This window comes from Panthera onca, chromosome C1, assembly GCF_046562875.1.
Source record: "Panthera onca isolate mPanOnc1 chromosome C1, mPanOnc1 haplotype 2, whole genome shotgun sequence".
NCBI classification, from domain to species: Eukaryota; Metazoa; Chordata; class Mammalia; order Carnivora; family Felidae; genus Panthera; species Panthera onca.
Window position 1 is genome coordinate 54,112,331 of NC_138346.1, and position 26,872 is coordinate 54,139,202.

Consider the following 26,872-nt stretch of genomic DNA (forward strand, 5'->3'; position numbering starts at 1 on the left):
TGAGAGAGATGGAGAGCATGTGATTGCAGGAGAGGGACAGAGAGAGAGGGACAGAGAGAATCCCAAGCAGACTCCGTGCTTAGTGTGGAGCCTAGCATGGGGCTCGATCCAATGACTGTGAGATTATGACCGGAGCTGATAATAGGAGTCAGATGCTCAAATCACTGAGCCACGCAGGCACCCCTAGACTAAAATAGTCTTGAAAGACATATCAACCAATTACAGTGTATGGATCTTATTCAGATCCTAATTCAATAAATTGTTAGGGAAAGGAAAACCATGCATACAACAGTGGAGGAAATTTGAACACTGACTAGATATGTGATGATATTAAGGAATTATTATTAACTTTAAAAGTGTGGTACCAGTATTGTGGTTATGTGGGGATTTTTTGATCCTCATTTGTGAGAGACATACTGAAATATTTATGGATGAAATTATATTATTTCTGGGATTTGCTTAACTGATCTGAGGGGAAGGAGAAGTAGCAGCGAGTACAGCTGAGACACAAGATGGCAGGTGTCAAACCCGGGACGAGCTATATACTATTCTATTTTATTTATGCTTTAAATGTTTCATAACAAAAAAAGGAACTTTCACTTCAGATCAATCTCAGAGATCATATTATGGAGGAAAGTAGTCATTTATGTGAAATAATTATTATAGTAAGAAAGGCTTCAGGTTAGGTTTTTCACCCATTCCCCAAAGTACATTCCTAATGAGATGCAGTTAACATTTGTTACATATTAAGTTATGTGCCAGACAGTTGTTCTAGTCACTTTACAGGTGTTATCTTCAAATTTGCTAGAATTTTATAAAGAAATTCTACTGTCTTCACTTTTCAGATCATGCTGAGAGATTAAATATCTTAAAGCAAGACACAGCTAGCAGAGGACAGAGGCAGGCTTTTTATTTGGCTTTTATTGCTGGCATGCTCCCGTACTCTCTTCAGTCTGAACAGTTAACAGGAGCAGAGATTTTGAGTGACAGAGTCTGCTGGTATATATATACTTTTCCATTTTCTTGATCAGCATTCTTTGCCCAAATTCAAGCCTTTTGAGGGAGATTATAATTTGCATGTTGACTAAATAGAGACTCCAAAACTCGTCAGCCTGGTCCAAGGCAGTACTAGCCACTCTGAATCTTTAATGAGGCAAGCTGTTCCCCATCCCCACAAGATGGGGGGAGGGGAGCAGTTTTGTTATAATATTCTTCTTAATCAATTGTTCCAAGGAGGTTTTCCTGGGTGTAGTGTATTTGCATGGTGTGCTGCTGGTAGGAAGAGGAAGGATGGTGTCTTCTAAAGTGAGCCAGTCTCCTTATCATGCATATGTACAAAGGAGGGGGGAACTCACGACAGGCAAATAAGAATGGTGCTTTCGGTACTAAGAAATGAAAACAACCCTTGGATCAACTCTGATGTTCTCCACCCCACACCCTCCCCCCCCCCCCCCCACACCCAGGAGGATAACATCCTCCTGTAAGATCCAGGGGAGCTTATAAAATCTTTTAGAACATTTGCTTAAGTAATCTTCAGGCAAGTAAATTAAAAACCTCAAGTCAGTAAAATCATTTGTACATGACCCACTCCGTTTCTTGAAGCAATTATAATTTGTGATAACTGAAGCTTTATTGCTAAAGTAGCAGCCCAGGAGGTTGACTACAATATGTGCTTCCAGACGTTTGATGACTGACTCTAAACACACAAAACTGTAAGGATTTGGGAAGGCTGATTGAACCAGTCATCTTTCATCTCCCACTTCACTGAAATGGAGGCAACTTGGACACTGTTCATGAAATTAATATTACATATAAAACATAATAAAACAGCCCTTTAAGGAAGGTTAAAAACATTTGAAATGCCAATTCCTGGCTAGCCAGTGATTATTAGATATTGGCTTCAAATTTCCCCAAGATTAGAATGAGTATGTGTTCTTCAAACTTAAAATTAGTTACTTCTCCCCTTTTCCATGGGTGGATTTTCCTATACCCCCAGCAAGAATAACTAATAACTTCGTAGTTTCTATCTCATGGAGGAAAGAGAGAAATAAATCAGCATGGTCTATAGCAGTCCAGTTTTTAGTTTAAATCTAAAAATTATTATACCCAGACATGCTTCTTACTATGTAGTTGTTGAACAGCTTCCCAATATATGGAAGGTCATAGAGATTCTCAGTTAAACTAGGGATTACTTTATACTTCAAAATATGGTTTCTTTTATCAAGAAGTTGATGTTACCTCTCTGATAAAATTTATAAAATTTGTGTGTCACTGATTAAACTCTGCCAAGCCAAGTCACTAACCACTGTTTTTTTTTAAATTTTGAAATATTGTGTAATAACAACACAAATTAGCATTTTTTTAAAAAAAAGTTGACTGACTCAGAGAATATAAAAAATGTGAAAGAATGAAAATGGAGATTTTTCTTCTAGACCTTGCAATACATCTAGACTTTATATTATTTACACTTTATGATCTTGAGGGAGAAGCTGTAGCTATCTCTTTGTATAAAATTTATAGCCACACAATATAAGAATAACTTATATAAGATTTAACACATAGCGTAGTGTCACCATAGATGATGAAGATGGCACTGACACCCTGTGAAACTCACCACCACAGTTAACCAGACATTCTCATCTACCCCCACTTCCCTTTTGCCTTCAGGAGCTGATCTCACCTCCCACATGGTGAAATTGATGGAAGCCAACTGGGGTGGGTTCCCTCTTTGCCTCCCACTTCCCCCAGCAGTTCTCTGGATCCATATCTTCCTTCTAAGGCTTTTTCTTCCCTCTGAAGCTTCCCTGGCCACTATATTCTACACCCTGTCCCTAAATCCTTCTTCTGGGATTCACTGCCATTGGAGCCCCTCTCTTTCATTGTTGCCTTTTTGTGTTGTATCTTCAAAGTATCTTCTCTCTAGAAAACATTTGCAGTTGTCCTAAATACCCTCTTCCTTTGTTAGCCAGACTCTTTGGATGTAAGATTTATAACTATTCTCTTATTCCTTACTTTCTCATTTTCTTTAATGTTTATTTATTTTTGAGAGAAAGAGAGAGAGAAAGTGAGAGTAGGGGAGGGGTAGCGAGAAAGGGAAACATAGAATCCAGTGCAGGCTCCAGGCTCTGAGCTGTCAGCACAGACCCCCATGTGGGGCTTGAACTCACAGACTGTGAGATCATAACTGGGGCTCAAGTCAGACACTAAACCAACTGAGCCACCCAGGCACCCCCCCCCCCCAGTCTCTCATTTTAAACCTCCCTCCACACATAGTCTCCCCGTTACATGTCATTATGACCAAGTTCTGTTGGGACTGATGACACCCCTGCATGTATCTTCAACTCTCACTTCTCTCTCTGTTTTAGGTCCAGCTTCCTCCCCTTTACAATCGGATTCTGCCCAGAAGTGTTGCCATCTCATCCAAGATGACTCTTGAGGTCCTATTGATCCCTCTTTTCTTATTCTGATTGCAGGTTCAGTGCAACTTGGCCTATATTAGGGACATTGGTTTTTATTTCCTCAATAAGATTTTAAATTTCTCAAGACCATATCTTACACTTCTTTCCCCTACCCCTACTCCCAACAAGATCTAGAGAAATTAATAATAATAATTTAATAATTATTGTTAAATATTAGAAGTCTGTACATGTATTTTGGGGGGAGAAAACTCACCTCAATGGTAAGTGAGTGATAGCATTTCAGAGCTATTGCCTTACAAAATTGTAACTGTTTTATTTTTATTCTCTTCCGTAAGTGCTCACTGACCTTTATCATGGAGCATTTTTCAGATGATAGAGTTTCAGTATTTAAGTTTTAGGATATTCAGACACCTCCAGAAACTGAAAATCTGTTTACAAATCTAGCAATGACATAGATACATTATTAAGCCAAACAACACAGGATATATAAATAATACGTACGCTATACACAGAAGAGTAAACAGAAGTGAAGATTGGGTTGACATAATGGTAAGGTGTCAAATATGGAATAATATGGAGTTAACCAGAGCAATTTCACCAGGGGAGTTGGATTTGAAGTAAGTTCTGGCTTAAAAATATAAAAATGTTAGACTGGCCCAGTAAGAACAGCTTGAGTTCAGGATTAGAGACAGAAGGCACAGAAAGGCAGAATGGGGATAAATCCAGCGATGTAGACTCAAACTAGAAAACGGGCTCAATCCAAGATTTTGTTCTTCCCTCATCAAATTATGTTATTGTCATATCTATAAATGTATTATGTCATTTGCTCATATAATAGCTAACATTGACATAATGGTTACGCTTCTCATTTTGAATTTTAAACTGCAAAGTAAAATCATTGCATGTGCAAAACATTACTTTCTTTCCACTTCCTGAATTGTTCTGCCTCACTTCTCCATTTCCGTTACCCTTTCCTTTCACCTGTGCACACCACTGACCTTTGTCCCAGCTGCCTGCCATGGCTCATTTAGATTCCTTTCTGTGATCTGGTGTCCCTGATACAAGGTACCACTCACCTAACAGATGCATCCCTTGCCTTTCTCATGCAGGTCATAGAGTACAGTGGAAAAGCCTGAATTTGGAGGTAGATCTGGGTTAAATTTTGATTTATTCCCACTCACTCAACATGTGAGTTTGCAATTTTCTTATCATCTTGGACTTTTTCTTCTCATATGTAAAGAAAGGGGCATTAATTCTTACCTGGAAGGTTATTGAAGAGATTATGAGAAAATGTGTTTCAGATACATTTAGATACACCCAGTTTCTGCCAGAATGGGTGCCTCTCATCAGTGTTTCTCAGCGTGTGGTCCCTTGAACACCTGCATCAGAATCACTTAAAATGCAGATTCTCAGAGTTACCCTAGGACTTATTTAATTCAAATTTATATGGGTCAGCCTGAGAATCCACATTTTAAGCAAATTTCCTGGATGAGTCTATGCACTTTGAGTTTGAAAATCCCTGTGATAATGTATTTATCCTCCTCTTTTCTTCTTTTTCTTTCCCTCTTCTCATTCTCTCCCTTTCTCTGTCTCTTTCCCCCCCCTTGATCTCATTTAACAATACAGTGTGCTTGAAGTATGTCCCTTGTCAGGTTATTTTCACTTTTCAGAGTTTCATTTTTCTTTGATGTAAAAAGAAAATTGCCTACTTCTCCAGTCACTGCTTAGAATAAATTATTAAAATGGTATCAATCACTTAGAAAAGACACACACACAAATGGTAGCTGTGATAGAAATCATTAGAGTTATTGTAGGGGTTCCTGTTTATGCAGAACAAGATGCATTAACATTCGTGTGTGGCTTATAACAGAAGGTAATCCAGGGCTGGGACTAATGTGAAGTGAAGAAAGCACTTGCCTTGGGTACAGACTTAAGGCTTTAAAGGGATGCCCCAAATTTAGTAGTTAATATAAATAATATTTTATTTTAATATTTCAAAAAATATCAAAGTCAATTAAATCCACTCTGAACAAAATATCAAAATTGTAAATAAGGATAAGATCAATATTAAAATTTCTTTTTCCTTTTGTGTCAGGTTCCACTATGGCCTACCATGGCACTGTTACTGCTCTAAAATATTGCATTAATTTATTCTTTGTCTTAATTATTGAGATTTTTGGTGCCCCCTTAAATTACACATCTGTGGCAAATGCCTCACTTGCCTCACCATAGTCCTGGCTCTGGCATATTTCCATGCCTTGAATCATTTCAGTGTTTAATTAGCTAAGACAGAATGGTCCGTTTCCATTCCGTCCTTTTTTTTTTTTTTTTCCCCCAGAATCTCCACTTAAGCTTTTAAGTGAATTTTTATAAATACTGTGTTTTTGATATAGATGGGAAATACCCACATCTTGAGAATGTCAGTGTGGATGTCAGTAGTTCAGATGAGTCTCAGAAAGAGATATCATTTTGCAAATGACAGTGTTACTTAAGATTACATTACGTAGAAGAAACAGTCTATAAATCTAGTGTTTGAGGCCCATTTCTGATTGTTTTCAATAGGAACTGGAAAACCAGGAGTCAACAAAAAAGAAAAAAAATGTTCAAGTAGATCAGAATCAGCCTGGCAAGAGAAGTGATCATGGAAGGAGATTTTTGTATAATTAAATGTCAGTTTGCATTTTGAAATATTGCCTGCTGCCTCCCACTCAATCACCAAATGAGATGAGAGGGAATATTCTCTATGCAAACCCGGAACTGACAGCAGCACTTGTTGGGTTCTCCGTGAAGGGTGAACGGTAGATCAGAAGGATCAGAGCAGATCATTTCCTCAAGGCAAGAAAATTTTGCTGAGAAATGAAGTTAGACATTATAATTTCCCCCTGTAAGAAAAGCAAGTAAATAGCAGACAAAAAGGAAGCCGTATAAACTTCTGGAATTTTAGAGTGGGGAAGAATTTTAGAGGCTATCCAGTTTATTCTCCTCTCTTTTTAGAAGAAGAATTTGATGCACAGGTAGATGGGTGGTTTCTTAAGGTCCCTCAATTATTGAGTGACTGACAGAGGTGCCAGTCTCTTCCACCTGATGCTGGGAGCATTTGTTAGGTTGAGAAGCAGGTGAGTGGTACAGTGGGAGTAATACTGGTATCCTGTGCTGTGTAGGCAAATGGCTTAGAAGTCTTTAGAGCTGATGTGGTGGGATTAGGAAGTGGAGAGATATCCTTGGATAAATGCTCAGGACCAGCTGAACACATAAGTTTCTTAGCATTTTAAGAAACACTTTACTTCCTTCTTTTTCATTCTACCACTTACATAAATGCAAATCTACTGAATCAGTGTCTACAGAGGTACAGCTGGGACATAGGAATTGTGGTAAAAGCTCCCTGGGTGTTTTTGATGTGTGTCCTCTGTTAAACACAGCTGCGTTAGAGGTTCATTACTTTCTGACAAAGAGGTCTGTATCAGTCAATAGGAACTTAATGTGAGATAATTCAGAGATAGGTTCAGAATGAAGCATAGGAGACCTACAAAAGCAATTTCTGAGAAAGGAAAAGGAATTCTTGCAAAGTAAATCTTGTCTCTCTTCAGTTTTGTCCAGTTCATGGAAGAATGGGACAAGCTAGGATCCAGAGTTAACAACCTTTCACAGGGAATTTTCTTTCCTTCTCTCCTTATAACCGGACTAAGCTCTTGAATGCTCCTCTTGGAGCTACTCAAGAATCTTTTATGAAACTGTTGTCACGGGATATAATACCTCATTATTCATCCTCACAGAGTGATTTCAAAACAAAAATTGTTTTTTAATCTTTTTTTCTAATCTTAAATGTATAGAGTTAATTTCTCTCCTCAAGTCCTAGCATGTTAACACTCATCGCTGGTTTGTGAGAGGCTCCTTTCTTGTGTTTATTTATTTCCCTTTATTCCCATTTCTTCCCCTCCACTCCCCAAATAGTCAAGCATTATTGTGTGTTTGGCATGAGTACTTTTAAAATTACTCCAATATACTATGAATGTGTTTACTATTTTAGTATACTTTACATTCCTCATCTGGGTCTTTGAGGCGAGAGGAGAGAGAAAGAAGGAAGAGGTTGATAGATGCTTCAATGCTTGTTTTGAACGGACATTTGTGATAGAAAGGTGCTGTCTTTCAAAATGCTTAAAGTTCTATCTCAATTTTTCTTTGTGGTAGAATACCACATAAATTTTGGTTGTTGATGTAAACATAGTGTTCCAAGAATTCAAACCAACAAATCCAGTCTAGCCCAGGTAGTTGGAACCTATCATACATTGCCCCATCTTGCCTGTCACTTTCACCACAATCCCTACTTACATAGGGATGGTTGATTGCCAGCTACCTATAATGCAAAAGCACCTTGTACCCACTTAGGTATCTGAAAACATGAAATTGGTCTAAAGCCCAATAATGTCACCGGTAGATCAGGATTTGAGTGGCTGAACGCATTACACACAGGCTGCTCTTTTTCTAAGTCTTTTCTGAGTGTAAATCAGAGTGATTTTAACAACTTCATAATTTTATTTATTTTTTTTTTTTAACGTTTATTTATTTTTGAGACAGAGAGAGACAGACCATGAACAAGGGAGGGGCAGAGAGAGAGGGAGACACAGAATCCGAAACAGGCTCCAGGCTCCGAGCTGTCAGCACAGAGCCCGACACGGGGCTCGAACTCACGGACCGTGAGATCATGACCTGAGCTGAAGTCAGACGCTTAACCGACCAAGCCACCCAGGCGCCCCAACAACTTCATAATTTTAAAATTAAGAATCTGAGAATAGTTAGAGGAATATACTTTATGAACATTTTATAGAATAAGTCTAGCAATTATGCTTAGCGGAAACAAATACATTTGGTTTTCCTTATTTTTCCAGTTTTCTCCTATAATAGAATTAAGGCAAAGTCAGTCATTTCTTTCAGGGAGAAGTAAGAAAATAAATACTTTAAATATCATTAAATGGAACATCAGAAGCAGCACAGATTTTTGGCAAAGAACAGTTTTCAGGATCAATTTTAAAACGGCAAAGACCATTTAAAAGAAAATCAATATGGAAAGAACAGGTAGTCAGAAGTGGCAATAAATTAAAAATTCAACAAAATCAACATACTTGTCATCAGACTCATAGTCTGCACATCTCTTTTCTGGGTCATCTTTGCCTGCCTTCTCTATTTCACATCAGTTCCAACTAACAGTGGGGTGATGACATAATGAACCTAGTGGTTTTTCTTTCATTTGGAACCTAGCGGGTTGGTATTACCCCCAGGAGCTTCAGGACACTGATTTTCAACAAGTCATTTTATCCTTTTCTCTCTGAGCAGTTTCTGATTTTGACTTACAGTCAAAATCTGACAATGTCAATTGTCCCGATATTTGAGTCCTCGTGGCCTGTTCTCATCATTGTCTTTTATATACCTGACCTTCTTCTCAGTAATTGGGTCATCTTCTGCCTGTGGTACCTTTGGGATTAATTTCTCCAACAGGGCTTGCAGGGTCATTGCCTGGCAGCTGTATCACACCCACTGAAGCTGTCAGTTTCGAATCTTGACCTGATGTTCTAAATTTTTAAGGGAGCCTTGGGAATTGCTATTTTCTTCTCATATTACTCTTAAGTACATTATACTTGCTGTGTGCTTTGACCCATGAGAATACAATCCCTTATCTAAAGCAATCTTTGTTCCCTATTAGTGGCAGTACTTTGTAATAGGGCCTAACTACAAGGGTGAGATAAGAACCTGCCTAAGGGCCAGATAAAATTACCCATAGAAGGTACTGACTTTAAAACTACTGATGTCTCCATATTAACTGTTACCTAAGCGCACTGTTATGTGTGTGTCTACATTAGAGCATGGCATTTTCAATTATTCCAGCCTGAGTTTTAAAATATTATAACAGAAATAAAGAATGAAAATCACATTCTCAAAAGCTACACTTTCTGATGTGAAAAAGTAATCATCAGGGCTGGAATCCTTATAGGAAAGTTTATATTCTATTTTTGAATATCCACAGATGTTAAAATTCTGCATGTACTGCACAACTAATATAACTTCTTTGACTTTTGAAAGAACAAATGATAAATGATACCTAAGCTTGGTTCCAGTGGATTAATTATAGTGCCATTCCTTTATCTGACAGTTGCTCAGGCTTCCACAGCAATTTGGCTTTCAGCTTTCAGAATGGTGATACAGATAAATCTCTAGTATCCTAATTTTGTAGGTGAAGTAAAGAGAGAAGTTGACTGGAGAAGCTGGATTGAGGTTATTTACTGCATGTGTGTTCTCCTCTAGAGTCTGAGCACAAGAAGGAAGGCTGAGCAGAACTGTCCTCCTGTCTCTGATAAGACTTTTTTTTTTATACTGGAATGGTCTCCAAGATATAGCCCGTTTTCTTTCAATAAGTTGCAGAGGAGGATGGTTCAGCACCATGGTCTTTAGGACTCTTGCCTTTTAACCTCATGCTAGCAGTTATAAGTGATTAATCTGCTACCTTTAATATATTTTTATTAAAGGGATATATACTTTCATATGTTTTTTGTTACTAATCTGTGCCCCTTCTTTTCAGCTTAAAGAAGTCCTTTTAACAATTCTTTTAAGGCCAGCTAAGTGGTGATGAACTCCTTTAGCTTTTGCTTATCTAGAAAACTCTTTTTCTCTCCTTCAGTTCTGAATAACTTTGCTGGACAGAGTATTCTTGATTAGATTTTTTTTTTTTCTTTCAGCACTTTGAATATATTGTGCTGCTCCCTTCTGGCCTGCAACGTTTCTGCTGAAAAATCTGCTTAGGGTCTTAATGGAGATTTTCTTGTGTGTAACAAGTTGGGTTTTTTCTTGCTACTTTTAAAATTCTCCTCTTGTCTTTAACTTTTGATATTTTAATTATAGTATGTTTTGGTGTGGTTCTCTTTGGGTTCATCTTATTTGAAACTGTGGGCTTCCTGAATCTGGATATCTGCTTCTTTTCCCAGGTTAGGGAAATGTTAAGACATTCTTTCTTCAAATAAGTTTTCTGCCTCTTTCTCTCTCTTCTTCTTCTGGGACTCTTGTAATGCAAATGTTAGTCACCTTGATGATGTCCAAAAAGTCCCTTGACCTATTTTTACTTGTTTTTATTCTTTTTTTTCTTTTTGCTACTCTGATGAGTAAGTTCTTCTGCTCTGTGAGTTCACTGATTCTTTCTTCTGCTTCATCTAGTCTCCTATTGAAACCCTCTAGTATATTTTTCAGTTTAGTTATTGTATCCTTTAATTCCATTTTTTTCTGCTTGGAACTTTCTTATATTTTCTGTCCCTTTGTTGAAGTTCTCACTATGTTTATCTGTTCTTCTGAGTTCAGTGAGCATCTTTATGGCCATTACCTTGAACTCTTAGTCAGGTAAAATATTTATCTTCATTTCATTATATTTTTTGAGGATTTTTTAATGTTTATTTATTTATTTTTGAGAGAGAACAGAGGAGGGGCAGAGGAGGAGAAAATCTCAAGCAGGTTCTGCACTGTCAGCACGGAGCCCTGTGCAGGGCTTGAACCCACAAACCTTGAGATCATGACCTGAGCCGAAATCAAGAGTCAGACACTTAGTTGACTGAGATACCCAGGTGCCCCTCTGAGGTTTTTATCTTGTTCTTTAATTTGGAATATATTCCACTCTTTCTTCCTTTTGCTTGACTCTCAGTTTTGGTTTCTTTTTTAAAAATTTTTTAAAAAATATTTATTTTTGAGAGAGAGATCGAGCAAGCAGGAGAGGGGCAGAGAGAGAGGGAGACAGAATCCGAAGAAGGCTTCAGGCTCTGAGCTGTCAGCACAGAGCCTGACGTGGGACTCGAACTCACAAACTGTGAGATCATGATCTGAGCTGAAGTTGGACGGTTAACCAACTGAGCCACCCAGGTGCCCCTCAGTTTTGGTTTCTATGCGTTAGCTAAAACAGCCACTTCTTCCAATATTGAAGGGCTGGCTTTGTGTAGATGAACTTTATTGTTCAACTCTTCCCTAGCTCTCAGTTGTCGCTCAAACTTCCATGATTATCCAAACAACCTATTTTATTTTTTATTACTCCCAGTAGTTGAGGGTGTAGACCCCTATTAAAGGTGTCCACAGCACTGTTTCTCTTCTTTAGAACACTTGTTTCAGTTACATTTGATACATACCAGAGGGGGGAAAATTGACTTCTTGTTCATCAAATTTCAGGTAAATATAATCAATTTAAGAGCTCAGTAATTATTTTTTTATATATTTGAGCTCTTATCAAAGTATGTATTGTCTAACCAGAATTCTGTGAGAACAATATGTGTATTTAAAAAGACTAGAAATAAACAAATTTGGTGAACTTTGAATGGTGGGAACATGGAGAATTTTCCTTCAATGATTTTTTTTCTCTTTGTATTTCCCAAAATTTCTAGAATAATCCATTACTTTTATTAATGAGTAAAAAAAAAAAACACAATAAATCGCAAAATGTATCTAGGTGGTATATAAAAAGACTATGACTAGAACAAAACTAGACTGTATAATATGGTCTCTTTAACTACAATTTTCCATGTAGCAAAAGTCAGAAAATGCCATTCTTGTTTGTAAACATTTTAAGATTACCTGAGAACTGAATGAACTGTGAGCATTACTTCCTTGAAGGACTGATTGAGCTTCTGTGGGGCCATCTACTAAATTGCTCACATTTTCTTCCATGCCTAGAAGGTGCAAAGGCCAGGAGAGCTTGTTTCTGCTTCACACAAAGACTTGGTTCTTGACCTGCTGCAGTGGTACCAGAGCCTGATCAGGACAGTGTTCAAGGTGGCACTCCTGCCCCGGCAAGGCTGTGGGAAGAACAGGGTTGCAACATCTGCCCTTGCCCAGGTCTTCATGATTTGAAGTTTTCTCTGTCTTCAGAGACAGAGCCTTTACTTCACTCTCAGAAGATGAAAATAATTCCTAAATAGTATTTTTTTTTGTAGAAAGATTCATGTCCTAATGGAATTAAAGAAATAAAAACTAAATATAGTGCCTCAAGGTTATTTGTGTAAAATTAGGAAAGCTAGCACACCACAGAATTCTACAGAGATTAGAATTATAATCTGATTTCTATCTTAATATTATTAAACTGTTTACAAATATTTGTACCTCAAAATAAGCATATGTTTCCTCTGTATTTCTATAGCTAGTGCTAGATTTAGTTGTCAATTTCTCTGTTTAACTGATTGAAAATTTTTAGTAATTGTTTTTTTTATCTAAAATTAACAGCTTTCATAATTAACATTGATTATGGCAACATTTTATTCTTGTAATAACAAACATACATTTTTTGAACCTGGACCACTTTCTTACACCATACACAAAAATAAACTCAAAATGGATGAAAGACCTAAACGTAAGACAGAAAGCCATCACAATCCTCCAGGAGAAAGCAGGCAAAAATCTCTTTGACCTGGCCACAGCAACTTCTTACTCAACATGTCTCTGAAGGCAAGGGAAACAAAAGCAAAACTGAACGACTGAGACCTCATAAAAATAAAAAGCTTCTGCACAGAGAAGGAAACAATCAGGAAAACTAAAAGACAACCGACAGAATGGGAGAAGATACTTCCAAATGACATATCAGATAAAGGGTTAGTATCCAAATTCTATAAAGAACTTATCAAACTCAACACCCAAAAAACAAATCATCCAGTGAAGAAATGGGCAAAAGACATGAATAGACACTTCTCCAAAGAAGACATCCAGATGGCTAATAGACACATGAAAAGATGCTCAACATCACTCATCATTAGGGAAATACAAATCAAAACCATGTTGGGATACCACCTCACACCTGTCAGAATGGCTAACATTAACAACTCAGGCAACAACATGTTGGCGATGATGTGGAGAAAGAGGATCTCTTTTGCACTGCTGGTGGGAATGCAAACTGGTGCAGCCACTCTGGAAAACAGTGTGGAGGTTCCTCAAAAATTAAAAATATAACTACCCTATGAGCCAGCAATTGCACTATCAGGTATTTATTCAAGGGATACAGGTATGCTGTTTTGAAGGGGCACATGCACCCCAATGTTTATAGCAGCACTATCAACAATAGCTGAAGTATGGAAAGAGCCCAAATGTCCATTGATGGATGAATGGATAAAGAAGATGTGTGTGTGTGTGTGTGTGTGTGTGTGTGTGTACACACACACACACACACACACACACACACACATATACAGTGGAATATTACTCGGCAATCAAAAAGAATGAAATCTTGCCATTTGCAACTACATGGATGGAACTAGAGGGTATTATGCTAAGTGAAATTAGTCAGAGAAATACAAATATGATATGACTTCACTCATGTGAGGACTTTAAGATACAAAACAGATGAACATAAGGGAAGGGAAGCAAAAATAATATAAAAAACAGGGAGGGGTCAAAACATAAAAGACTCTTAAATATGGAGAACAAACAGAGGGTTGCTAGAGGGGTTGTGGGAGGGGGGTGGGCTAAATGGGTAAGGGGCATTAAGGAATCTACTCCTGAAATCATTGTTGCACTATATCTAACTAACTTGATATAAATTAAAAAATAAATTAAAATTAAAAAAACACATTTTTTTTCTACTGGTAGAACCTCAGTGTATTAAGCATATAAGTATATTTTCAATCCTAGTTTTATCTGAAATGCACATAAGTATTTGAAATTGATATTCTGACAGTAAGAACAAACTACATTTCCTGTTATCATTACTGACATTGTTATACTATATGTATATGTGGAAACTTGGACCATTCGGAAGATCAAAGGTACAAGAAAGACATTGATCTACATAGACATTTAACTGTTTGTCCTTCTTAAGGCCAAGGCCAAATGAACTAGCAGATTTTGGCTGAAGCTGTACTTCAGCTGAATTAATCATAGCAATTATTTTATTTTACCAATATGATGTATCTTCTAAGTGCTAATTGGTTTAGAATCTTATGATAATGAATTAGAATAGAATAACCTTGTTTTATTTACATTTAGGTAACTCAAATGCCCTAGTTTATTTACCTAATTCAAAATAGCTCAAATCTCTACCCTACTCAGTGCAAGAATTTCAATATTTTACCAACTTGCCCTTCTCATATACTTTTTTGAAACCCTAAGATATTCTAGGCCAGTAGTTATTCAACATCTTAACTGGCTGCCTAGCTCTGGGCCACTGCATTTTTTTTTTGTTGCTATTCATTAATATGCTAATATCCTTCAACCCTGTGATACAGTCTACCATGTATGGCTTTACCCCAGGTTGGCATTCCAGACTCTTGCACAATTCCCCACAGTAGTTAAAAGATCAGCTGTGATATTTGTATGATTTCATTAATAGCTTTGGGATTTAAAAAAAAAAAAGAAACACAAGTGGAGAATCACACAGTTGTTCTTAGATAGTTGCAGATGAGTTCATAGACCAAAGCTTTCCACAGGCATTCTCTATTTTACAGAGTCTTCTCTGCCCAGTATCAGGCCTACCTATCTGTTTCAGGGGTCAATTTATCTCCTAACAGAGAGAGTGCCTGGAACAAGTCTCTCATACTTGGATCACAGGTCCCTTGTTCCCCAGACCCAGAGACAGTCACAGGCTCATGCCTGTGTGTGTCTATAGTCTGTCCTCGTCAATCTTTGGTAAGAGTGACAATGGAAGAATGTCTTCCTTTTGTGATAATCGTATACCCATCCAGAGAGGTGTGGTTTTTCTTTAACTCCAAGGATAATTCGGAACAATATCAGTACTTTCCAAAGTTGAGTTTATTAATCTGGAATGACTCCAAACATGGGTGTTATACAGGATAGTTCAATTTGAGCTTCACTAATTCCAGTCATTTTTTCTTTCTAAGGAAAGATGTGTTCACATCCTTCCTGTGGATTCCAATCTCCACTGATCTCTGGCAGTTATTTGCTTGAACAAGAAAATACATTCATCTCCTAGTATCTAACCAAAACTTTCAGGGACAATACAATTTAAATCCACTTACAGGAAAGAAATATTTTGCGAAAGAAAAGATAATTTGCAGAGATGCAGCCATGCCACAGAGAAGACAACCTTTTATATGATTATGAAAAGCAGATTAAGCTCTTTGGAGCCGTATTATTTTCAGAGTCTCCATTATAGAACAGAGTCAATCCTTTACCTATACGTCTTCACATAACCAAATGATTAAAAGATCTTCCGAGATGTTTTCTCCAAAACAAATGAGTGGTGTGTCCCCAAAACTGAATTCAAATTTTTTCACAAGGGAAACAAACTGCAAAAAGCATTAAAATGTCAGTTTTTATTATTCTGTAATTAGTGTCAAAGTCTCTTGGGATTCACATTAGGCCAGAGCACCCTATTACAATCTATTTCACTAGCACTCAGCAAAGTGCCAGTAGGTGATCAGGAAAAAAAAAATCTGAGACAGATGAACTGTCTAGTGACATCAAATACTAAGCAGTAATTTCAATCCAATGTAATAAAGCTAAAATGCTGTAGAAGTATGCTGAGTACTTTGGGGACTGTTATGCAAAGAATTCTCCGTAGTCACTCTCACCAAAAATGAGCAGCAGAATGATTGCTTATTCTAGTTTATTTTAAGCTCTTCATTGTATTCATTTATTTTATTCATTTCTTTAGGCACCATAGGGGCCAAAGATAGTGTGTTGTATATGGTCAGTGTCTAATATATAATTGCCTAGTTGAATTGAACTAATTATAGCCTCCCATATGTGGATCCTATTATGAAATAAATACTGAAAAATACCACAAAATGAACATACTCTACTGGCCTCTTAATTTTCCCAGATGCTCTGTATTTGGGGAAAGAGTGTTGTTTGTAGCCTGGTGCCCAAGAACTCAGCTGTTTACCCTCTTTTGAAATAGGAGTTTAGGAGTCAGGACGAGACACTGGTAACATAGTGAACTGGTCAACAATCAGTGTCAGAGTCCTAAGTCTTCCCCATTTGTGTGTTTTTATCTTGTCTGACCTTCTCCAAAGCTGAGAAGAATGATGTGAAAATGACCTTGCCTGTTGACTTTGTCACTAATGAGAATGCCAAGACTGGCCAAGCCACTGTGGCCTCTGGCATACCTGCTGGCTGGCTGGGCTTACATTGTCGTTCCTGAGAGCAGCAAGAAGTATACTGAGACAGTTAGTTGCTGGGACTAAGCAGATTGTGTGGAATGGACCTGTGGGTGTATTTGAATGGGAAACTTTTGCCCAAGGAACTAAAGCCCTCATGGATGAGGTGGTGAAAGCCACTTCCAGGAGCCACATCACCATCAGAGGTGGTGGAGACACTGCTACTTGCTGTGCCAAATGGAACACAGAGGGTAAAGTCAGCCATGTGAGCACTGGGAGAGGTGCCAATTTAGAGCTCCTGGAAGGCAAACTCCTTCCTGGCATGAATGGTCTCAGCAGTGTTTAGTACTTTCCTGCCTTTTTATTACTGTGCACAGCTCCTAAGTCAACTTAGCACTTGTTGCATCTCTACTTGGCGTTAGCTAAAATCTTCCCCCATGGCAAGATTCAGCTAGTGGCCAAGAGATGCAGTGTCAGGAGCCCTAAAACAGTTGCACAGCATCTAAGCTCCTTTTTACTGCACCCTGGATTTGCCTACATTCTTCAAGATCCCATTTGAATTTCTTAGTGACTAAACCATTGTGCATTTATTTATATGTTGGCTGTTAAAAGAAAATGAGCTGTGTTAACTTCTCTTTTTGAAGTAGCTTATTCTGATTAGCTTTGCCATGGTTTACCACTCAGCATGGAAATAAGATGAAATTCTAATTGTAGGTAGGGAGACAAAATTGGTGATTTATTAAATAATAAAAGTACCCATTGAAACTTGGGAAAAAAAAGAACCAATTGTTATTAGGCATCATGGCTGTCCTTAGACCTCTGGCGAAACCCAAGATTGTTAAAAAGAGGACCAAGAAGTTCATCCAGCACCAGTCAGACCGATACATCAAAATTAAGTGAGGGGGCGCCTGGGTGGCTCAGTCAGTTAAGCGGCCGACTTCGGCTCAGGTCATGATCTCACGGTCTGTGAGTTCGAGCCCCGTGTCGGGCTCTGTGCTGACAGCTCAGAGCCTGGAGCCTGTTTCAGATTCTATATCTCCCTCTTTCTGACCCTCCCCCGTTCATGCTCTGTCTCTCTCTGTCTCAAAAATAAATAAACGTTAAAAACAAAACAAAACAAAATTAAGTGCAACTGGTGGAAACCCAGAGGCATTGACAATAGGGTGCACAGAAGATTCAAGGTCTGGATCTTAATGCCGACCATTGGTTACAGGAGTAACAAGAGAACAAAGCACATGCTGCCCGGGGGTTGAAGATTGCCCAGTGGCTTCCTGTATACCCAGCACTCCATTCTCTGTAAAAGTTGAGGAGGGAGCAGAGGTCATATCCATGTTGGCACAAGTGTGCTCATGTTAGTATGTGACTTACTCCCCAGTAGAATTTGAACTCTTAATTTTGTTTTCAGTTAAGGGATGAAGGAATTTTCCCTAAATAATTGGGATTTTAGTTTGCAAATTAGTGGTTGTATTTTTTTTCATTTTGGGCATGCATAGGTACTGCTGTTTTTAAAATCTCAAGGTGCAGACAGCTGTGTACTCAGCCCACTTATAAGCTGAAATTATTGGAAAACATTGACCTGTTATTGTGTTCACAACCCATGCTACACACCACACATGTACAATGCATTCATTTATTCAGCAAATATTTATTAAGTGCCTACTTTGTACTAAACACAGTCTTAGATGCTGAGGATACAAAGACAAAGCACAGTCCCTATCCTCAAGGAACTTGAAATCTAGCAAGGAAGGAAAAGGTAAACTTTTCTGCAGCATTTATCACTCTGTTATAATTTCCTGTTTTCTCCTCTCTATTTCTTATTAGACTACAGGGTCCCTTCAGGCTGGCATCTGATCCACCCTGTTGACTGTTGTTTCCCTAGCATCAAGTGCTCTGCCTAGATAGTCAATAAACTTGAGTGATATTTACTATACAAATATAACAAAACTCTATAAGTAATTAAAATGCTAATATGAGAATTGGGTGCCAGGCTTGCTATACAAAAAAAAAAAAAAAAAAAAAAAATGCTTCAGGAGAGTAGAAGAAGAGACCCTGGCAAGAGGAGCATCATGAGGACTTCAAGAAAAATGAGGAGGGAGGAGAGGACCATCTTGGATTTGGCAATCAGGGAGTGTTTGAAGGGGCACATGCACCCTAATGTTTATAGCAATGCTATCAACGATAGCCAAAGTATGGAAAAAGCCCAAATGCCCATTGACTAGTGAATGGATAAAGATGTATGTGTGTGTGTGTGTATATGTGTGTGTGCATACACACACACATATACACACACACACACATATTTGTGTATGTATGTATATAATGGAATATTACTTAGTGATCAAAAAGAATGAAATCTTGCCATTTACAACAATGTGGATGGAACTAGAGTGTATTATGCTAAATGAAATAAGTCAGTCAGAGAAAGATAAATATATGATTTCATTCATATGTGGAATTTAAGGAACAAAACCTATGAACATAGGCAAAGGGAAGGAAAAATAAAATAAAAACAGGAGGGAGGCAAACCATAAGACTCTTAAATACAGAGAACAAACTGAGGGTTGCTGGAGGGGAGGTGGCTGGGGGGATGAGCTAAATGGCTAATGGGCATTAAGGAGGGCACTTAATTGGGATGAGCACTGGGTGTTATATGTAAGTGATGAATCACTAAATTCTACCCCTGAAACCATTATTACACCATATGTTAACTAACTTGGATTTAACTTTTAAAAAAAGAAAGAAAAGAAAAACTTTTTTCTTGTAGATATTGAGATGCACAGAGATTTCTAAGATAAAAGTGTTGTCTCAAGGGGCACCTGGGTGGCTCAGTTGGTTAAGTGTCCAACTTCAGCTCAGGTCATGATCTCACTGTTCGTGAGTTCGAGACCTGCATCAGGCTCTGTGCTGACAGCTCAGAGCGTGGAGCTTGCTTCTGATTCTGTGTCTCCCTTTCTCTCGGCCCCTCCCCTGCTCACATTGTGTCTCTGTCTCTCAAAAATAAACAAACATTAAAAAAAAAAAGTGTCTCTTGCAATGGACTCTTTCTAAAAAAAAAAAAAAAAACAAATAAAAAACCCAAAAACTCCTGAAAAAAGGAAGTGTTTATAGTGACTTTTCAAAGAGAATTACTAAATTTGGAAAAGGGTTATGATCCAGATTGTTATAGGTTAAAGAATGAATGAGAAATGGATAAAACTGATTGACTTGAGTTGGAAAATGAGACAATAAATCCATGGGGTGGGGCAGGGCCTTACATACTTATGTAGAAGTGAGGAAATCTCTTCCCATGTTCTCTGTCTGGTGTGGCAGTTTTGTGTCAAAGAATGTATTCTCCACATGCATAATGGAGATATCTTACCTCTGAATTAGTTTCCTGATTTATCATAATTATTCTAAAAAATTTTCTATTTATTATAAAAGACAATTGGATAACTACACAAGAAAGTTGGGTATAAACTTTCCTGATGCATCACATCCTGGTCATTTAAAAGTCACTCCTTTAGATAGTCACTGACTATCCTATCAGCTTTTTTTTTTTTTTTTAAGCAGCTTACTAACATTGATTTTTTTTTTTTTAATGTTTGTTTATTTTTGAGACAGAGAGAGATTGAGCACAAGTGGAGAAGGTGCAGATAGAGAGGGAGACATAGAATCCGAAGCAGCTCCAGGCTCTGAGCTGTCAGCACAGAGCCAAAAGCGGGACTCGAACCCATGAACCCTGAGATCATGACTTTAGCCGAAGTTGGAAGCTTAACCTACTTAGCCACTCAGGCACCCCTATCCTATCATATATTTTTCCCAAAAAGCAGCGACTCAAGGACCGAATTTCTTATTCCTTGACCTGTTCCAAAATATCTTATTCTTTCATGGATGTTAAATGATTGGCCATCTAATCTGTTAAAATCATACAAAGAGAGCACAGAGTACCTGATCTAGTTCTGGCTTCTCTTACCTGCAGGTAAGTTTGCATGGCATTCCAAAGCAGAATGCTGCCTACTGCTCTACTTCAGAATGGATACCCCTGAAGATCCTTCTTCCCTATGCAAGTGAAACATGAAATTTAAGATAGTCTGACAAAAAACAAACAAACAAACAAACAAAAACCTTTAAAACAGAAAATGAGATTTTTCATTCTTCTTCCACTTAAACTCACTTTTACCTTCCCCCCTAGCCAGAAAATTGACATTGTAAATATCAGTGACACACATATTATAAGCCTAGAAATTATATCATCACAGGCCAAAAGTGTACATTGAGACTCTGCTATCTTGCCTCTCTATCATCTCTAGGTCTTTTTCTCAAGACCTCTGGAATGAAAGATATTCTGGTTGAAAGTGGCTCTTAAGAGGAGCTAAACATATTTTCCCCTTGAGAGGAGGAAATTGTGAAGCCAGAGCCAGGACTAATAAATTGGGACTTGGTGGACAGAATGTACCCTCTTCTCCCTAGAGTGGCCCATGAATGTGGTGTTGGAGGCTTATGGGATTATCTGTAAGTGAGAGTAACTCTGGGAGGAAGTAAAATAGGGATAAAGATTATGAAGGATGCTGGGATTCTGAAGGGTTTTACAGGAGAATTCTAATGTAGCTATTCATTTCATTTTAAAAGTTTCTTTTTAGTTAGAATATGTATATTTAAATAACTCTAAAGCATAATGTATTTCTAAGACAAATGGCAATCAGAAAATCACAGCTAAGCAGGATTTATCTTTTATAAGATAATACAAAGAAATCACTTTTTAGATTTCAAACCTAAAATGGAACATTTTGATGTATGTCCTTTTTCTGTGAAACATCATATGTTAATTAGCAAAATAGGCAAAGCCAGCCACCTCCAAGATGAATTAAATTTTCAGATAAAAGTGTCATCGGTCCTCAGCTGAGTCAAGGATTTTGGTTGCTAGAATTGAAATATAGCACTTAGATTTCAGTGATTCAGTGGGTTGGTATCTGACCTATCCTTGCAAGGTTAGAAATGATGTTTGATTATACTTATGTTTTACAATGGATTAGTTTTCCAGATAGGGCATAATATATTAATGATGAGCTCATTTTAAAATTATTTATCTCTTTATCAATTAGTTCAGCTAATTCTTATAAATTTTAATATTTTGAGAGAACACAAAGTAGTATATTTGAACATAACTTTTATGTGGCACTGATATTTTCTAAAGTTTTATAAGAAAAATGGTTTTGTGAAACCATAATGCTTTGGATTTAGGGGATAAAAGCAAAAATATTGATGTATTTGCAGTTAAATCCTATTTTAATTATAACAATTATTTTCTGCAACTCACCTATGGAAATTGCTTAAACCTCATTTATGTATAATTTGAATAAATTTTATAATAAATTTTGTGAAATGGGGTTCCTTAAAATGGTGGCATCTGGATAAAATACTTATGGGACACACAGGTTTTACATATTGAAATTAGCAATTTTCTGACAACTCATTGAAGGTTAGGACTTAGCCTATGGTATAATACATAATGACACTTTGCAATAGGGTGTATGGGCATAAATAAGGTGTTCTTTTTGGCACACTGTATACATAGAATCAGCCTCTATCTTTATGGTCATAGCCTGTGCTATAATTCATTTTCTGAATTTTAAACATTTAATGGGTAAATACTCCAAATACAGAATAGTCTGTAGCTCGTTGTTCCTTTTTATACAGCTCTAAGTCACCATGGATCAACAGAATAGCTTAGAGCCAATGTCATTCCACCATAGACAGAAGTCCCTCATAAACCACAATCCTTTCTTTATTTGAATTCTTCATTCCTCATAGCACAGTACTCTTCACCTCAGCCAATCTGAAGTGTGTGTGGGGGGGGAGGGGGGGTTAGGGGCAGTCTTGTGGGACTGAGCCCTTAACATGTGTGATCTGATGCTCTCTCTGGGTATATAGTGTCAAAATTGAGTTACATTGAAGGACACCCAGCTGGTGTCACAGAGAATTGCTGGGCTTGGGGAAAAACTTCCATATATTTGGTGACCAGAAGTGTCAGAAGTGAGGTGTTCTGTTCAACTAGTAAAGTGACTTTCCTTAGGAAAAAGGAACTGGGAAAAATCCGAGGTTTTCTAATTAAGTATGAAAATGCTTGTAATAGTGGTCTTAAATAAAATGAAAAAATAACGTATGTTAAAGTGGGACTGAGCAAAATAAAAAGCCAAGGCCATCTTTATCACCCAAGGACCTTGAGGTACTGAAAAGTCTCCTTTAAAATCTTCATTTAAGTTATACTCTATCAGTATGCCCTTATCTAACTACACGAAGAAAAAAAATCAGCACTTTAAAATTATATCTTAGTCTACTCTACTCTTTTTCTAATTTTCAATTATTAGCTTGCCATTTATTGTATTTCTTTTATTTTTTATTTCAGATGTTCTGCATTTCAACCTCATCAAAAATTAAATTGATATTTATGGGCTAATCTGGAAACTTAAATACAATTTGTTTCACTACAACTGTAAGAAAGCATGTTCAAATTCCCATTGGCTGACTTATAAAGGGGCTTTTGGAACACAACCTAATGTAAGTTGCAGACATACTATGTTTTAATCTTTGTTATTCAGCTCCTCCCCTGGTTAGGGTATGTGACTGTTGGCAGGTGCGCATGTATTATATATACTTTTGTGTCTATACATACCCTTTTTCACAGTTCCGGGTTCATAACATTTATTCTTTCCTTCAAAAGGTATTTAAGTGCCTGTTATTTAAACAGTACAGTTCTAGGCCTAGGAGACATCAGAAATGAAGTTACTTCCCTCATAGATCAAATTGCACAACTATGTATGAAATGCATAGGATGATATATGCTCTGAAGGTCGGTCACTGTATGAGCTGAAAACCAGGGTCTGATGGGTTGCCTGGAGATGGTATTCTTCCAGCTAAGATTAAGGGGTGGGCAGGAGTTAAAAGGGCAAAGGAATTGAGAGATGGAAGGAAGGTGGGTCAGGAATAAAGTAGGAAGCACTACAGACAGAGAAAAAAATGTCCAAAGACCATATTTGTTCAATCAGTTAGCTGTGATGACTTTTTCAAAGAGCATCCGTTGAGCAGCTGGGAGACTTTTAGCTGAAGCCATATCATGAAAATTAATTGTAATCATACTAGAAAATCAGAAAGCATATATTTTGCAAGCCCTTGTACTTTTTTTAAATTTCAGGTATGAAGTACTCATTAAGCCCTAACAACTACCCTGAAGATGGTATTATGAATATGGCAACTTTTCTACGGGGCTTTGAAGAAAAGGGGTTAAAGAATGACAGGCCTGAGGACCAGTTGAGTAAAGAGAAAAAGAAAATTCTGTTCTCCTTCTGTGAGGTGTGCAACATCCAGCTGAACTCCGCAGCCCAGGCCCAGGTCCATTACAACGGTAAATCCCACCGCAAACGAGTCAAGCAACTGAGTGATGGGCAGCCTCCACCACCAGCCCAGGGCTCTGGGCAGCTGCTGGCCAGCCCCAGCACCAACACCAGCGCAGGTAAGTGGAAAGGCCCAGGGGTTCCATGTGCTATTGGGAGAGAGGCCGCTGTCCTAGAAAGTGAAGGATTTAGAACAAGACCTCTTTCACCATGAAACTACCACCACAATAACCTGTATTCTTTTCCCCACAGGTAATTCCAAGAGCTGTTTGTTACTTCTCAGTGTGTGTGTGTGTGTGTGTGTGTGTGTGTGTGTGTGTGTGTATAAAATTCATATATATTAGATACAAACATTACACACACACTCACACTTTGTGTATTGGATTGTAGACTTGATCCTTATTCCCATAGTGTGTGAACATTTCCTAATGTATTTTGAAATGTGTTTAAAATAGATCAGTGATGTCAGTTTTTTGTTCCCCTTCTCTGCAAAATTAGGCTTTCTTGGGTTTCCTTCATCTGCTTTCTGTGGGGTAGCGTACTACTTGATAGTACATAAAAAGCTACAGCTTTATTTATAACATCCCGTGGTGCAGAAAAGGAGCATTAATCTTGAGTGTGAGACATGTTATATTCTTTTAGGGAGCTGGCAGCAACATGCCAGTGGTGTTCTAACAATAGGAACAGGCATTGCCAAAACCAACAAGGCTTACCTCTGAGCTCTGGCCTACTGCAAGCACCTTCTTGCCTCACCTCTTACCTCTCACCCTGTCCTGTAGGCTGGGTAGAGGCAGAAGCTTAGGAATTTTCACATTTTCCGCATCTGCCCTGAATCTGAGAAACGTTCTTTCAAATCCTTTATCTTAGGCAGCCCTTCCTCTTCCACACTGCTGGTCATTGGGTATCTTCACTCGGACACAACTAAAGAAAATGTGAAATTTACTCTTATCCGTGGTGAAGATCTGCACAAAAACGGGGCCTCCTACCCAGGTTTATGAGGGAGGTCAAGATAAGCTTCCTCGTAAGTGGAAGAGCTCCACATTCCATTCCGGCAAACTGTTCGTTCACCCTGCAGTGTTGATGATGCAGAGCAGCCGTTGGGTGGGATTTCACTTGGTGCTCTTACATGGTTTCTTACTTTGTGAAGTTATGCCGTGATCCGTATTCAGCTCCACTGAATGTTGTGTGTGTGCTATAAAGACATAATTTTTATATTTAAAGCTGAACCTAACTACTTCTTTATACCTCTTGAATTTCATTAAATTATTTTCCCCAGTCAATACTTAGTGTGCGGTGAGAGAACTTAAAGGAACTTTGAGGATATGACACACACATTCATGATGATAGTGGAAAATTACTTTTCCATTTTGTCTTTATTTATTATGATGATAATATAAGTATTAGCAGATGCATTAATATATCTGTATTCGCATATTGAAGTAGAGTTGGTGTCAGGTTAAAAACCGATTTATTGTCTTATATCTGAGTCAGAGAGCAAATGGCCCTGAGTAAAGATTTGAATCCTGTCTGTTAGAACCCAAACATCTATGCCTAGATTGAGGTAACCTGTGACTTCTAATTAGTGATATTAGTAGCTAACATTAACTGATCATATTTTATGGGACATGTTTTGGTCCTTTATAGGAATTTTCTCCTTTAATCTTTTCATCAACCTTGAAGTAGTTACTACGATTATCCCCAATTTTCAGACTAGGAATGGAGAGGAAATAATTTGGCGTGGAAATGGAAGATGGAGAGTTCCAACCATATTTAATTAATTAGTAGTGAAGCTGTTATTCTTTGTCACTACTTTGCTGCCATTTTCTGCTGTGCAGTAACACTCAGGTTAATGTCAGACCTATGTGTTTGATCTATTTGTGGTCACAAATGGTTGCTATCATGTGGCATACTATCTCACTTTGATGGGTTTTGAAATTAGGCATGTAAAGCTCCAACTCATGAGTTTCTCCATGGTAATGAAATTAGCTGACATGAATAAATTTAGCTAAGACATACCCAGGATATTATGGATGTATTCTATTAGTAAAATATAGTTCATCATCTAATATAAGACAATATTAGTATATGGGAAGATGGGTAAGAAAATGAGTCAGCTTTTCAAGTTTTACATTAGATATAAAGGGCAATTTTCGTATACTGATAATATAGTCGATTATCTATTGTCAGAAGATGGGTTTAGCATATGATGAAGACAAGTCAGTTAATGTCTGGAAGTGGTTAACATTAATCCTCCCATTTGAAAAAAATAGTAGGTATAACAATATCTTTCTGTCTTTGAAACAGAAATTAAACATAGATGTGTGTACAAAGATTCTCACGGCACGATTTATAATTCCAAAATATTAGGCGTATCCTGAATGTCCAATAGAAGAAAGGTTACATACATTATAGTACATTTATAAGATGAATGATAGAAACTATAGGCATTAAAAATTATATTTGGGAGGCACCTGGGTGGCTTGGTCAGTTAAGCATCTGATTCGATTTCAGTTCAGGTCATGATCTAACAGTTCGTGAGTTTGAGCCCCGTGTCAGGCTCCACATTAAGAATGTGGAGCCTTCTTGGGATTTTCTCTCTCCCTCTCTCTCTGCCCCTCCCCTGCTCTCACCCTCACTCTCAAAATAAATAAACATTAAGAAATTATATATATATATTTTTTTAAGAAATTATATTTTTGAAGAATACCTAATGACAGGAGAATCTGTCCACGATCTCAAGCCAAGTGAAACAGCAGGCACTAAAGTGGACTGTGCCTTAGTGCTGTGTGTGTGCCTGTACACTTATCTACTATTTAGAGTCTCAACTCACTGAGGAACAAGCCTGTCATGCTTTTATTTTTTCCAGTCACTTTCTTTAGTTTTGATCTATCAAACATCTGTTTCCTGCTGGATAGCAGTTCCCTTAACACTTTCTCAGCCCATAACTTCTCACTTTTGAATATTCAGAAGTATTCTGACTTGAATGATTCAGCGCTATTTATATAAAAAAAAATCCATG

At 37.7% G+C, this 26,872-nt stretch overlaps 1 protein-coding gene across 4 annotated transcripts in view; it reads left to right on the forward strand.

Annotated features, from left to right (window-relative positions):
- Positions 1-26,872, forward strand: part of ZNF385B (zinc finger protein 385B) — a 401,094-nt gene that overhangs the window by 65,266 nt on the left and 308,956 nt on the right. For all 4 annotated transcript variants that reach the window (XM_078451131.2, XM_078451132.2, XM_078451129.2 and 1 more), the window contains exons 2-3: positions 22,869-23,020; positions 23,655-23,972. In XM_078451131.2, coding sequence (XP_078307257.2) covers positions 23,657-23,972 — 316 coding nt within the window. In that variant the 5' untranslated portion in view covers positions 22,869-23,020; positions 23,655-23,656. The remainder of the gene's footprint in view (positions 1-22,868; positions 23,021-23,654; positions 23,973-26,872) is intronic.